This window comes from Xenopus tropicalis, chromosome 1 (assembly GCF_000004195.4).
Source record: "Xenopus tropicalis strain Nigerian chromosome 1, UCB_Xtro_10.0, whole genome shotgun sequence".
Lineage (NCBI taxonomy): Eukaryota > Metazoa > Chordata > Amphibia > Anura > Pipidae > Xenopus > Xenopus tropicalis.
The window spans coordinates 129,839,492-129,855,677 of record NC_030677.2 but is presented as its reverse complement, the minus strand read 5'-3'; the positions used below and the strand labels follow the sequence as shown (position 1 = coordinate 129,855,677).

At 39.8% G+C, this 16,186-nt stretch overlaps 1 protein-coding gene across 1 annotated transcript; it reads left to right on the top strand.

Annotated features, from left to right (window-relative positions):
• The first annotated feature begins 1,493 nt into the window (after positions 1-1,493).
• klf9 (Kruppel-like factor 9) lies at positions 1,494-9,537 on the top strand. The gene is made up of 2 exons (NM_001113674.1): positions 1,494-2,516; positions 9,270-9,537. Exons 1-2 carry the CDS (start codon positions 1,877-1,879, stop codon positions 9,497-9,499), a joined length of 870 nt encoding a protein of 289 aa, NP_001107146.1. The 5' UTR covers positions 1,494-1,876; the 3' UTR covers positions 9,500-9,537.
• Positions 9,538-16,186: the final 6,649 nt, after the last annotated feature.

Here is a 16,186-nt window from a genome sequence, read left to right as displayed (position 1 = left end):
TCTGCAACCAAAGACACTCATTGCACTTTCCACTGGCCTAAATCGGTCACTCAGGGCCCCTCTGCAGAAAAATCTTATAAGGGAGTCCAATATGACCAGTCCACCCTTCCCCACCCCGGTAGGAGAGGGGCTGGGGAGGGGGGACTACTGTACAGCAGTATATATAGTTACACCACTGGCACTTCCATATAGTTGTGCCCAGCACCAATGTGTCCATTCAGCCTCCTGTTCTGGGTCAAGCGCAACTGTTTCTACTGACACAAAGGAGCACTGAAGCTACCACCACCTTGAAGGTGGAGTTAGTCAATATGTGCAGCACACTTGCACCTAAAAATGCCACTGTAAATTGTGATATCCCAATTCCTAACATTTCTCTTCTACTTCTCTTGTTAGTCAAGATTTTGGTCAGCTAGGTCTGTAGCCAAAATGTTGGGTAGAGGTATCTCATGGTATTTGCTGACACCATTGGTTACTCTATGGATCCCATTTATAAATGGAGTATTTTATTATCAAGCAGATTTGCAAATATCTCTGGGCAATGCACAATAACTTACCCTTGAATGCTTAGGAGGTGTGAGCACCACAAATACAAAGGAACCATGCACTTGCGGAACAGGTTAGAAGGCAGTTTGTAGGGATAGCAGAAAATTTGATGGGAGTCTCCTACTCTGCCTGTGCATCATATAGGAGGGCACTAATTGCCTTCACAGAACTGCTGTTTACAAGGTTCCTTCCAGGAATTTACCAAGCTTTCCTCCAAAGGAGGTGTGGTCATACATTGCCTTTAAAAATGTCTCCTCCTATACCTTTCATAAGGGATTGACAAGCGTCAGGTACTATAGCACCTGTATATATTCCTTTCCATATGTATTTCCTCTGCATACCAAAATAAACCCTGAATTTTTCTGAAATCTGAAAGGCTCTACAGTCAGCATAGAAAGATGCTGGACAAAAAACAGAGCATCACTAGCAGTAACAGCATTAAAATACTGACATGCATGAAAACTGATTTAAGAAATCAGCAAATCTCTTGAATCCTTTTGTACCTTGTAGACTTTCTTGTTTTACATCATTGCGTTATCCTTTGATAATGTCAGCACAGCAAAGTGAATGGCTGGTGAGAATAAAGAGTTGTGAGAGCAAGTTAGAACAGACAGTGGCATTGCCCTTTTAAGAGCCAGCTGTGTGCCTGTCTATATGTGTGTGTATGTGTGTCTGGCGGACAAGCACGCTGGAAACAGAACTAAAGCTCTGATTGGCCGAGCCCTGAGTTGTGTCCCCGCCTTAGGCCGGGAGGGGTAGCCTGATTGGAAGAGGAGTGGAGGTAAACAGAATAGAATGTCCCCGTCTCTTGAAACCTATGGAAGCCGCATCCCATTGTGGTGACGCGTGGGGTTGTGTTAAATTGTTACCGAGCAGGAGAATGCCCGAACCCTGAGAGTGGAAAGGAGACAGAAGGTGGGGGCAGTGAGTGTCTCATATGCAGCTTTGTCTGAGATTTCAGCGCACTCTCTCTCAGAGTGAGGATGAATGCCCTGGAACTACTGAGGGAGACAAAGCACCTGGTGGCCACTTGATCCCCCCCTTAGCCTAGGCGAGCGGGGCTAGCATGCTGCGTTAGCCTCAAGTGCCCTGTGCTGTGCCACGTGTGGGCTGCCGCCGCCGCCGCCGCTGTTTTGTGTCTTTGGCCAAGTTTGAAAGAGCGAGCAAAGTGTGTGCTGCAGACACAGGAGGGGCGCAGAGTAGGGAGGTCCCAGACTAGCACTGTCTGTGATGAAGATGAGGGGCTGCACGCAGTAAGAGCGGCACTCTAACGCGCACTCTGAGCTACTGTCTGCATCGCCTGGCTCTCTCTCCTCTCTAGCTCGCATTGGCAATGACAGCTGTCGCTTACAGTGACTTCGTTGCTGCTCAGTGTCTGGTGTCTATTTCTAATCGCAAAGCGGTGCCGCCACAGGAGGAAGTCGAGGGGCCCCTGTACTCGGCGCTGGACAGCCGCCCAACACCTGCACACTCGCCTGCGCTACACCTGAGGAACATGCCTGAGCAAGAGGCAGCGCTGCACCTGCCCGAGCCGGGGCCGAACAAGGAACACCACGACGGGCCGGGGGAAGCGTGGAAGGATTATTGTACTCTGCTAACTATAGCCAAGAGCTTGCTGGAGTTGAACAAGTACCGTCCCTTGCCTTCCCCTGCCTACAGTCACAGTGATGAGGAATTGTGCTCGGACAGCGACGTGACCACAGAGTCCGGCCTCAGCTTCAGCCCCTCACACAGCCCGGGCAGCTGCAGTAGCAGCACTACTCCCAGCCATATGGACTACAGCCCCGAACCCGGCTCCACGCAACCACTCCCACTCACCCAGGACGCGCCCAAATCCCCGACACGCCCACTCGGCAAGGACACCGCCCCGGTCAGGTCAACCAATGAAAAAAGGCACAGGTGTCCTTATGCTGGGTGTGGCAAAGTTTATGGGAAGTCTTCCCACCTTAAAGCCCATTACAGAGTCCATACAGGTTAGTAAAGGCAACTCCCCGTCACATGATGGTCCTGAAGTGGGAGGTGAGGGGGATTGATATAAATAATAGAACATCCTCTTTTGTGGTGGTAGCACATGCTTACCGCTATGTCTCATGTAGTTAACAAGAACCTGGTAGAAATGTATGGATAATACAGTATTTGCTGAAATGTAGTCAATAATGGAACAGTTGTATCTTCTGCATGCTGTCCCCATGAAGGTGTCAAATGTGGGGGACCTATAAATTCTCTGCAGGATGCCTGTGTCATTTGGGGTTCTTTGCTTTTGAATTTTTATGCCTAACTTGCAGCCTTTCAGCCATATTTAAACTGCAGTGACCCACACCCGGTCCCTAACATCACCACCAATGCTTGGTTATCGGTAGCATTGGGATCTGGACCAGAGATGTGGCTAGTTCAATTTCTTTGGCATGGGTGGAAACTTTAACCCACCTTATCAAACTTGGTTTAGTATAAGAAATGATTGATAAAGCCAGAACTGTATATAATTGTAGCACTGGCACCAACTGATTTGGTTCTCATTAATCCTTGCACAATATCAGTCATTAACCATGCTTAGAAAACCTCCCCCTGATCATTTGCTCTCTGGTTGATTTTTTCCATCCAACACCATCATCGTAAATCCTTGTACTCATGGTGGAAATGTTTCATTTTAGGTTTGGAAAGCCTTAGCGTATTGCCTAGCGGCGTCCGTACGGTGTACAATGAGTATCCCAAAGAGTTGAATGAGGGAGTCTGGGTTCCATTCAATCTTATGTGCTGTTTTTAGAAACTTGGTTGTAGCGATGTTTTGTTGAGACTGATGGGGGGTAGTTCCCGTAGATCAAGATACGCCCACTGGCAACGCCTATATTTGTAACGAGTCCAACTAGTGGTTGGCTACCCCTTGCTCATGGTTTGTAATATGATGTCACGTTAGAGTAGAGTAGTGTGCACCTAACTTGGGTTTCATTCACTGAGCATAGAGCTCTCGAGGTCCGGTAGCCACATACGTGATCTTCCGTGAAGAATGGCAATTGTTTGAAGGTATCATAGTCAGCTCTGTGGCAAGTTTTCTGTTTCAGACACAATTGATGTTGTGGTGTCTAGTCATTAAAAACATCTTTCAACATAAGCCCATGTTATATCTTTGTAAACATATGTAGTTCATTTTTAAAGGCATCATCTGTCTGAGGCTTTGCATGGTCTGTGCCGCCTAAATTGTGTCTGCATCGTCATTTTATTGCATTTTTTTTCTCGTTTGGTTAAAAGCCAGCAGGCTCTTTCACCTGTCTAATAGCATTCTTCATTATCTCCTTCCGCACTAACATACCAAGCAGCTGACCTCATTTTACCTCTTCTGCTGAGACCTAGCATGGATACTGTTTCTCTGCTGTTCCAACGTCTGCCTGCAGACAGCGTACTGTACAGCACAGAGCCACGGCGCTTCATAGAGAAAGCACAATCGTATAACCATGGCAGAACATATAATTGTGGTTGAAATCGATGTGTATAAAATACACAAAAGGGAAGGTTTTAAGCTCTTTTCCTCATGATGAGGATGGATGCTTAGCCTTGAGCTGTGGGAAGAATTGCATCCCACAGGTATTTAAATCAGGGGTATAATGCCAGCTTCACAGCAGCCCATGAATCACCTTCTGTTGGGGCATGCCACATATGGTATCTGTGGGATTAAGGGTGTGGTGAATAACGATGGTATGACAGAAAAAAATCAGCAAGTATTTCTTTCTTTTTGTGTGGAAATGCAGACTCCTTGTTGTCTGCATTATAATAAGCTTTGTGACTGTGCAGTTAACCCCAGTCCCTGCCAGAGCAGGTAATAGGCATAGTACAGACGTCTCTCTGTAGAGGGCTCTTTTCTGCTGATTGTTTCTCCCAAGCCCATAATTAAACATATTAGTGGATTTCTGATTTACGACAGCAGTTTGCTTTGAAAATGAAGCACAAGCATTCCTCTTTTATACTGAGTTTCTTGCTAGCAGCCACGGCAGAGTAATAAAGCTTTGGGTGTGCCCATGGAAAAATACGTCCATGCTTAGTTACTTGTACCACTCTTTCATTACAGGGGTTATGAGAAGCAGTAATGCAGAAAAATATAAGATTACTTCTAGAAATCTGCAGCCACAATGCTAACTGCAGACTAATCATCGATGAGTGAAATCTTTACAGAGGGCACTGTGCATGACCACACCTGCACACATAGTTCTGTAGCTCTTTGGAAAGCAAAAGGTTCATTTCTTTTGTCTGTGATGAATTTGCTAATTAAAACTTGCAGTTTCCAGAATAAGCAAAACCAATTTTCACTACCGACAATTCAAATAAATTGTGTTAGTCTGTTTCCCTGATAGCACCAGTTCCCTGGGATACCGGTTGCACAAGATTTCTAAGCAGCCTACCCAATATTCTCTTTGCTTGAAGAGGAAATCAGTGCATATGCAAACACAGAGCTATCTGGGTCATAGCTGAGAATGGCTAGTAGATTCCTTAGATTGTGGGGATGCCCCTCTGGGGGGGTGAACACATGGCAAAAGGACTGAGTCTGAGGGGCAGTTAAGGTGAGATTAGAGTAGAATGCCTAATTGCTCTGCTAGATACACATGGAAGCCCAACCTGAATAGGTAGAGCTTTATGGCCAATGGTCTTTGGAACTCTGAATGACTGATTTACATTGCGCCAATATTGTCCTATATCACACTGATACTAAGGTTTATAGAGTAAGAAGGACATGCTTTCCCTGGTCCAATAGCCCATGGTAACACAAACAAATGTCTTATTTCATTATACCATTTGATGGTCCACATTTGAAGACTATTTCTTCTTCTTGTTTGCAGTCTAGCCATTATAGCTCAGATCACACATTCCTAGCCATTATAGCTCAGATCACACATTCCTAAGGGAGGGGGATGGAGTTCTTTTGGGAAGGGGGAGCAGGAGAGAGGAGAGAACTGCACAGACTCTGGCTACTGGAATTAAGGATGTTTCTGACAGAGGAAATCAGACAGATGAACAACATGTTTACAGAAAAAGAAGACCAGACATCCTGTGTTTCTTTTGATAGAGGACCCAATGCAGCTTTTCTGTGAGTGCCTATGGCTGTATTTAATTAGACATTTCTGATAAAGCTTACTTAGTCTTTACCTTTCCTTCTCCTTTAAGCATTACTCTTGCATTTTATGGACACAGTGGCCCCAGCAATATATGAGACAGTAACACCAGAAGTTTATGATACAATAACTACAGCATTTTGTGGGGCAGTGATCATGGTATTTTATAAATCTCTGGCCCTTGTGATATATGACACATTGGCAACCAACATTTAATGACAAAGTGGTCCCAGTAATTTGTGGCACTGTGGCCTTAGCATTTCATAGTACAATGATCTAAGCATTTCATGCAACAGTAGCTCTAGCAAAACATGACATAGTCTCTCATGCATTTTATGACACCTTGGTGCCAGCCTTTCATGACAGAGTGCTTGCAACAGTTTATAACACAGTGGTAGCTGCATTTCATGATACAGTGGGACCTAGAACTGTGGTTCCACTAATATATTACATAATGGTGCAACGGTGCAAAACTTTTATAGCCTGTTGCCACTCTTGAAGGCCACACCTTTTTGCAAACAAACCACACCCACTCTTGAATCCGTATGAGACTTACTACAAAAATATTTTTCCTGTCTGAAACATACATTTATACTGTCTCATAAACAGAAATCACTGTTCACAAAAATCACAGTGGCCCCAGCAATACATGCTATAGTGGCCCCAGCATTTAATGACACCATGGTGCCAACATTTCAGAACATATTGGTTCTAGCATTTTATGAAACAGTGAACTGAGCATTTAATGCCACAACGATCCCAGCATTTAATGACACTGTGATCCCAGCATTTCATGGCACATTGGTCCAAGCAATTCATGATACAAGCTTTAAACAAATATGTGACCCCAGCATCAGCATTGAACACTACAGAGCAAGCGTATAGGGCCTCAGCAATGTATGACAGTGTGGCACCACCATGTCATGACACAGTGGCCTCAGTTGTTCATGACTCTATTGCCTCAACAATACATTACATAGTTTGCCTAGTAGGTTATGACACTACATTTTATGCATTTCATTTAGTGGTGCTTGCATTTTATGACACAGTGGTTCCAGCATTCATAACACACTTACCTCACCATTCTATCACACAGTGACCCCGGCATTTCATGACTAAATGTAAAAGCATTTTGATGCCAAAAATGGTCCCAGTATTATATAATACAGTGAAAAAGCATTTCATGACATATTGGTCCCAGCAATTCATGGAACAGTTTCTGTGCATTTCATGGTACAATGGCCCCAACATTATATGATGCAATGATTTATACATTTTGTGATACAATGGAATCAGCAATAAGTGACAGTGACCCCCGAATTTCATGTCATGAAAACTGTATTAAGGACTAGCACATAAAAAGACTTGCAGTCCTTAGTGCTTGGAATGTTACCTGGAAGTATCCATAATAAAATAAATAAAGATAGCAGGGCACATTAAAGTATGAACAAATAGCCATTATACAAAAAGAAGCATTTCTTAGTGTTTTATCTATCAGAGGCTGTTGTCAGGGGCACTATTTTATAGAAAAAGATTTTCTTACAAAACTTTTTATCTGATTGTGTCCTGTGATGGCTGAAATGCATTGGGAATGTTTCGGTTTGTATAATACATGACACAGCCTCTTTGCATTTCATGGTACAGTGGCCCAGCATTACAGGACACAGCCATTTCATCATACAATGAACCCAGCAATATATGACACAGCGATTCCAGAATTCTGTAACACAGTGACCTGCAACTTTTGATGGCATTATTGTCTCCGCATTCCATGGCGTAGTGACAACATGTCATTGCACAGTTTCCAGCATTTTATGGTAGAATGGTCTCTTTATTTTAAAACCCTGTTGCCCAAGCATTTTATGTTATAATAGTTCCAGTTCATTATGACACAATGACCCCTAGCTGCTACTTGTGCCATGGATCAGGTGCAGTCACTTCCATCTTCTGCCATCCATTCCCTGAGCTATGACTGATAAACCATCAGGAAATTGCTATTAGAATTTATCACACTGCCTTGTCAATCATAATGCAACTTTTTCTCTCTAGGCAATGGGACCTGGGTGGCTGCCCCTCACTCATCCCTATCATAGTCTGCCATTGGGATATATCATTGGTAAAGCTAAGCTATTAATATTTGTCTCTCATCTCTAATGCTGGTATGGTGCTGTGTAATTTAATTGTAATATTTAAATAAATGACACCAATTTCTATGTTTTAACCCAATCAAATAAAAACTGTTTGCAGGCAAGGCAATTGTCTGCTGTTGTTTTATACTGGTCACTGGCTCATGTAGATCACCACCTATCATTTTCCCACTATTTATTTATACTGTACATATAAGTTGACAATGCCATATTCTTTGTTGTGTTGAAGTATTGTGTATAGGTGTTTCAAAAGCACAGTATTTTTGATTACTGGGAAAAATGTCATTGGTCTTAGTGGCAGGGAATGTTTTGTGCACTCATCAGTATGAGTGAGTCTGCTATACTGCTTTCTATGGCTGAAGCATTCTTCCTAGACATTAATTGCATTAGCAAACTAGGGCTAATACATAGATGGTAAAGTTGCTATGAAGGGTGACTGTCTGAGATGAGGCAATTCATGTGGCAGTTGCCTCGGATTTGTGTTCATTCAAATATGCACATAAAAGAATGTTCTGTATAAGTTGAAATAATTAAATGTCTAATTTAAAGGAAATAATTTAAAGACCCATCAGCATTTAGGCTGAAATCAGAGCCCTTAATACTATTTTCTTGGTCTTTTAAGATAGATACAGATACAGTTATGGGTGAATCTGTAAAGTAAGGGTTAACCCTTGCTGTACAGATTGAGCCATAAAAATGCAGTCAAGACATGGCATATTCTGAAACATGGAGTAAGTTATCTCTTGACTTTCTTGCTGTGGTTAAAATATGAGCTTTAAGAAAACAAAACCAGTTAAAGGGATTGTCCAGCTTTTGCAAAGTCTTACTAGGATGGTAGGACTTTGCAAAAGATTCACTTTTCATCCCATAAGTAATTAAAATAAGTGCCTACCCACATCAGCAGTGAAGTGGTCCTGCGCATGCTCTATCGCTTTCTCCCCCATTTGCATACATTTTCAGGCAATTGAATTAGAAGTATGCAAATGAATAAGGAAGCTCAGACAAGTGCAGTAACACTTAGCGCCACTTTGTCCTCACTTCCTGTCTGTCTTCCTGCTGCCAATCACTGCAGCTATGGGTAAGTGCCTATTTTTTATTTAAAATATAATCATTGGGGAAAGTATTTATTTTTCTACCACTCTCGTTGGACATTACAAAAAGGTGGGCAACCCCTTTAACTTGCGGACATTTTAGTAGTATTACTGTATACATATTTGTTTCATCAAATTCTACCTGTGCAGATTTTTATGGGGGCATAAAGCAAGGAATGATGGGTACTAGTGGATTTTGGTGCATGGACCTTCATATTGGATTAAAGGATCTGCACTAACACAAAGGACTCAAGTTGATGGTTGAGCTGCAGTGACAGGAATATGAGAGATAAATGGTAGTACATTATGCCATTCCAGTGCTTTCATATCCTTCTAGTTGGTTCTGTTTTCTTTTCTCTTTTTTAGGTAATTCTTTTTTACCCCCATAGGTGAACGCCCTTTTCCGTGTACGTGGCCTGACTGCCTTAAGAAGTTTTCTCGTTCCGATGAGTTGACTCGCCACTACAGAACCCATACGGGTGAGAAGCAGTTCCGATGTCCACTCTGCGAGAAGAGGTTCATGAGGAGTGATCACTTGACCAAACATGCACGTCGCCACACCGACTTCCATCCTAGCATGATCAAAAGGTCCAAAAGGTCCAATTCATCATTCACCTGAATCTGGGAGTATATAGTTCGAGTAGCAAAGCTGTTCAATAAAAAAAAGAAAAAGCTCAGCAGCTGTACATATCACCTTTTTTGCATCTTTTCAGAGGAAATGTAGCAGTTCAATGTTCATGCTTCTACAGCAGTGTAATTCATGGAAACTGCTGTGCAATTTTTTGGTGGCACACAACATTAGATATCTTTTTGTAGTGGTGTGATTTGACCCATCACAGTTTTGACTGTAAGATCTTCTGTGCTTGCTCTGGCATGAATATGTGTTAATCAAATAGAAAATCACAGTGGATTAGCTTTAAATTTGTCAGTGGAATACACGTATATGAACATTTACAACATACATAAATATATAAGGGAATTTTTCTAAGATGAAACCATACAGTGTACGATTTGGAGCAAACACATGTTGTGTGCTGACAAAGTGAGTACTTAAACTAAGGAAATGTGGTTTCTTATGGAATTCTGTCTTATAGTATCTTGGATCTGTGTATTGGGGTTATTGGAACAGTAGACTCCTATTGCTGTGGTTTTGAATATCACCGTTAATGGGGAATTAAGTTTTAAAAACAGCATTTCATTGAACCTGTACCTCTGACAAAACTGGTTTTCGGAGGACGGGGCATACGAAGAAGAGAAGACTTGAAGCAAAGTGGCCACTAGAGTGCACAGTTTGTACTGCCTTGTCTTCTCAAATGTATGTAGCCAAAGTCAACAAGTCTACTGAAGGATGAAGATGTGTTTAGTGGGATGCAATGCTCAGTTCAATTTTTTAATATTCCAAATGCACATGTTCCTGTTTTAAGGGAAATTGTAAAAGCCCTAATAGTTTTTTGGGGCTTTTTTTTGTCTTTTTATGGAATTTGCTTGCATCTGCCTCTGGAATCAAAGGTAATGAGGTGGAGACAACCAATGAAATGATACAACTCTGCAAAAGTAAAATGATATTGGAATATCCGCATTACACTCAATATGCACGGCTTACTGTGGACATAGCAATGACCAAGTGATTTTTGCAAAACCAGAATGTTTGACTTAGCTTTTGCCAGATGCGTAACATCTATTCAGTGCTTGGAAAATTAAGCATTGTTAATGTGCGTAGAGAAAATGTGAATGGGACCTGCTCTATAACACAACACCAGGCCTTTCTCTGACTTGCCTTGCATCTGGTTTGACAATGCATCCCCTTCAGTATCATCACACTTTCTAGGCAAGAGTGAATCACACTGTGCAATACACATTTTAAGCACAGATATACAGAAAGCGTCATTGCTCTATATGCCTCACCCTCGTGTCATTTAGTTCTTAATACGACGATCCGATTCACGTTTACATTTCTTCATTTGGTAGCTACTTGCACCAAACTGAATACAGACTTTCTTTGCACCTTATGTTTCCCGTGAGAATTTCACACAAAGCCTTTATACATATAAACTTATTCCATACTGGAAGGGGGTGTCATCCCCTTTCCAAGTGTAAAGGGTTAACTATGCAGCATATAGCCACACTGGCTGTTGAAAAACTAAATTGTGTTTGTACCTTATTATTTATCCCTTCCTGCTACTGCAATCAGACCAAGCACTCCAATCTCACATACCAGTCAGGTAAGTCTGCCACAAACTTTACTGTATCATGCCAACATCTCTCTGAACGCAGCCCGATGTTGGCTACTTTTTCTTTCCACTGCTGTAAACATAAGACCCACTCTTGGAGAACAAGCCAAGTATGGGTTTCATGTTTCTTTTGCCATTTTACTTGACTTAACTTACATTATTAAAGCCATGTGCTGAGTGGCCAGGGATCTACTCATCCCATCTGAACAGCAGTAAAACAAGATACTGCCAATAATGCTAAATCCTGGGATATTACATGAAAATTTAAAATAGAAATTGGTCACCCTCAAAACTGTTTTATCATTATACATACTGAGGGTTTTTATATTATCTTTTATTGCAGAGGGTATAGTGCCTTCTTCATATGCACCTGTTATCAAAATATTTTTAACATGCTAGTCTGCTGAAGGTGCCCGGTATATTTTATATTTGGGTACCAAACAAGTCACAGTAAATATGGCTAACTTTTTGTTATGTTGCCATATTGTTCACTGCAATAGCTGTAAAAAGTGATACATTCTGTAGAAAGTAAGCAGAGTGCAAAATCAACATTGCGCGAGCTGGAATCTTAGTATCCATACAGAGATTCGACATGCGGCACCATAAGCACCTTTATTTAGCTCCAGACTGCAGCTATCATTAGATATATTTTGACCACACTGTGCAATCATCCATTTGTCTTTTGTTTCTAAAGGACTGTTGCATACACAAACTTAAATACAGTTATACTATGAAAACAAGAATGTCAGGAAAACCATTATACACTTTCTACCTCTGTTTCATTTTTTGGAACACCCTATTCTTTATTCCGATTTGCAGAAAAAAAAAATTCTTCCATAACAGATTGCCGGTAATATTTATCCTGTTTTTCTGTGGATTTTTTTCCCCCTTTTTTTACTGCCAGGAGCAGTGTGCGGGTTAAGAACGAACAATCGTTTAAGAGGAAAAGCCTGGACAACTGCAAGCATTTCTGGTTTTGCACATTAAAAAAAAAACACACACACACACTTAAGTCACACGCAAGCACAAATTAATTGCTGTGACTTAGAATGAAAGTCAGTATGTGTTTTTGTCAATTTGAAATCCCATTTCCCCTCTTCTCAAGAGGCATACGTGTGTGATTGTGGCAGATAGGATTGTGCATAGGTAAAATGATTTACCGCCTGTAAAATATTTTCAACAAGACCTTTGAGCATTGTATTTACGGAATCCTGACTTGCTTTAATGTGTATAAGTAAAGATATGAATTGGGTACATGGTGGTCAGTAGATATTAAACGTTATATTAAGATAGGATTTTAACATGTTTCAGTTCGTAAAATGGAAAAAAAACATCATTCAGACATTTAATTGAGTTTAAGATAAATGAATTTCAGTCAAAGTTGATGTTAAGGAAAACAAAATATTCATTTAGTGATTGCATTACAACGCTTGTGTCTTTGCCACTTCAGAAAGCAATGTTTTTTTCCCCCCTAACATTTTGTAACTCTTTGCTGTGGCTTTTAAGTCTGTACATTATGGCAAATTCAGGAATTCTGGTTTTTCCATGCATGTTCCAGTTTAGTTGAAGTTACACCGTTTTGCTACATTTTAAATATAAATAATACTGCTTAGTACAAACCTACTGTATAACACATTCCATAGCTGTTACTCCTCTCTTATCCCAGAAATGATAGGGAAATAATACCCCGTGAGTCTTTTTCATTAACACACACAGTTGAAGGAAAAGATTGACAGGATTTATAGGTTTGCTTCTCTTCCATTCATTTTCCCTATAAAAGTCATAAATAAATGCAGGTATAGCATGGCCATTTGCATTTATACTTATGTCCTACTGTATGCTTTGGCATACATACACCTTAAAATATGCCATAGACTGGTACTGCTCTTGCCAGTACAGGTATGGGAACCCTTAGCCTGAAAACCGTTATCCCGAAAGTTCCGGATTACGGAAAGGCCATCTCCCATAGACTCCATTATAAGCAAATAATTCTAATTTTTAAAAATTCCATTTTTCTCTGTAACAATAAAACAGCACCTTGTATTTGATCCCAACTAAGATATAATGAATCCTTATTGGAGGCAAAACCATCCTATTGGGTTTATTCAATGTTTAAATGATTTTTAGCAGACTTAAGTTATGGAGATCCAAATTACGGAAAGATCCTTTATCTGGAAAACCCCAGGTCCCAAGCATTCTGGATAACAGGTCCCATACCTGTATTGGCTTTGAGCATGTCCTAAAAGAAAAAAGAAATATGGCAAATATCGGAATGTTCTGAGAACACAGTAATCTATGCATGCATGTTTTTTTCCTTCTGTTTAAGGGAATATGATTGGAAGATGAGATCTACTAATAAATAAGCTACATTTTCCCTTTAAATAAATCCTGTGGTATCCACAAAGTTCACAAAAGTCTATATCACTGTAGAAAAGTGACAGTTGACTTCTTAATCTTTGCCTGACTTTTGAAGGTGATATGTAAATAAGTGTGATCTCATGCCTTTTCTCAACATCATCTAAAAGATTTTTTTTTTTTAATCCTGTTCACATATGTGTTGCAAATATATGTGTATACACTGAACACAACCCAGTTTTGGGTTTGTCATGGAAAAGCCCATTATTCCCTTTTATCTAAAGGTGTAGCTGTAGTTTCTGCTTTTAGTACGTCAATAAAGTCAGTGACTCATTGGCTGCGATGCCCTAGGGTTTTGTCAGACAATAACTAAACGATCAAGCTGCTCAGTGAATGCATTCATGGCTGATATGCACTTAAAGGGCCAGTAACACTAAAAAATTACAATAATTCTTTTGTATTGTTATGTATCATGTATTTCTATCCATGTAATCATTTATTTGTCTTTAAGGTGATATTAGTCTGTTGCATAAACAAACCCCTATTTGTTAGTTTCAAGTACAGGTATAGGATCTAGTATCAGAAAACCTGTTATCCAAAAAGTTCCAAATTACGGGAAGGCCATCTCCCATAGACTTCATTTTAATCTATTAATTCAAATTGTTAAGTGATTTCATTTTGCTCTGTAATAATAAAACAGTACCTTGTACTTGGTCCCAACTAAGAATTAATTATTTCTTATTGGTGGCAAAATAAATCTGTTGGGTTTATTTCATGGTTAAATTATTTTTAGTAGACTTAAGGTATTGAAATCTAAATTACAGAAAGATCCCTTATCCAGAAAACCCCTGGTCCAGAGCATTCTGTATAATAGATCCTATACCTATACAGTGATTCTTAGTAGTTTAGGTAATACATATTCATGACTTGAGTCCACAAAGTTACAATGTCTGAATATAAATATTGTTTACAGATGGTTAGAATTTTTCACTAAGGGGATCATTATGTTTAAAAGCTTTATTTTATTAATGTTAGTGTCTCACTATACGGTAGCTCTGTTGACGTCACCATTTAAATTAAAACTCTAATATATGTGTATCATATCCTCCAAAGTAAAGGCAAAATATTTTATGTATTGGTATTAATAGATTATGCAGTTTGCTTTTACCTTTATCCACACATCTCACTTTCATTTAGCATCAGGTAGCACTTTATAAAAAGTCCTTTTTGCTTTCAACTAGTAGGGCTGAATCTGATAGACTACCATAGACTACAGTGTGACCAAGTTGCTGTAATATAAATGAGGCCTGAGAACTAACTTATTGGTATGTGATTAGGAGAGAGAGAGTTTGACTATAGATGATAAAATAATCTTTGAATTGAATTATGCCTTAAGATGTTCTTTTACCCACATGCAATATAGAATACCAGGCCTCACAAGCACCATTATATATGGGCTTGAGAATTTATTTTTGGTAGAACCTATGGTTTCAGTAGAAACCAAGGGAGTGATTTGTGACACTGAGAGAAATGAATGCCAAAGTATTAAATACTATAACTCCCTTAAAAACTTTAAAAATAGTTGACAAACACTAAATAGTAAATAAAAAAAATACACTAAATTGCTTGTCCAATATGTTATTGCGAACCAGGCTTATTAGTATGAATTTGGTCCTTTCTTTGCTGCTATAACAGACTATACCCTTTTGGGAAGACTTTATTAGTGAGGTTAGTGAGGTTTATCTCTTGTGTTTAGCTAACAAACTTTGCAGTTTAATTCAACCCATGGTTTCAGTCAGGTTAAAGTCAGGGCTCTGTGTAGGCCAAGTCCTTCCATTTCCATCTCAGCAAAGTAGTTTTGTTCAGACGTTGCTTTGTGCACATGGAATTATTGTGCTGGAACAAGGAAGGGCATTTCCCAAACTGTTGCCATTATACAGGATGCATGAATGTCACTGTAATCTTTAGCATTCAAGTTTGCTTTCACTGAAACCAGTAGTCCTTGCCCAGATCAGGAAGTTGCCCCAAACCATTACTCATTCTCCATCAAAATTTACAGTCTGCATTATACTTTCAGGTAGGTTGTATTCTCCTAGAGGCATATTTATCAAAATTCGAATTTGTGAATTTGCTTTAAAGCAGAAAAATTGCATTCTATGCATTATTTTTAATGAGTCTACTGACTTAAAAACATTTTTTATTTGAAAATCTTGAAAACGAACACTTACATGTTATCTAGGACAACCCCCATTGACTTTTACTTGAACTTGCAATCTTTAAATGTCGAATTTTTAAATTAAATATTTACATTTTTTGCACTTAATAAATCTCGAACATTTGGGTTTTGGAAACTCTAATTGAGTTCATCAGTTTTACCTTAATAAACTCAAATCACAGTATAAAAAACTTAAATTTGAACACTGATAAATCTGCCCCCTAGGTGAACCAGACTCATTCATCTTGTTTCCTCTGTTCCAGTGAACTTTACACTACTCCTGCTCATGTTTAGTATACCACATAGTAATGTTTGCGTCTGGCTTCTCATGCATGGAAACCCATGTTAAGTTTCCATTTAGTAGTTCTTATGCTGATATAACTTCAGTGTGACATTTGGCAGTAAGTGTTCCAACTGAGGACATGTCATTTTTACATACTACACTTTTCTGAGAGGTTTATGGCCTACTTCTTTGTTAACCCTAGAGATTTCCTCTTCAAAGTCA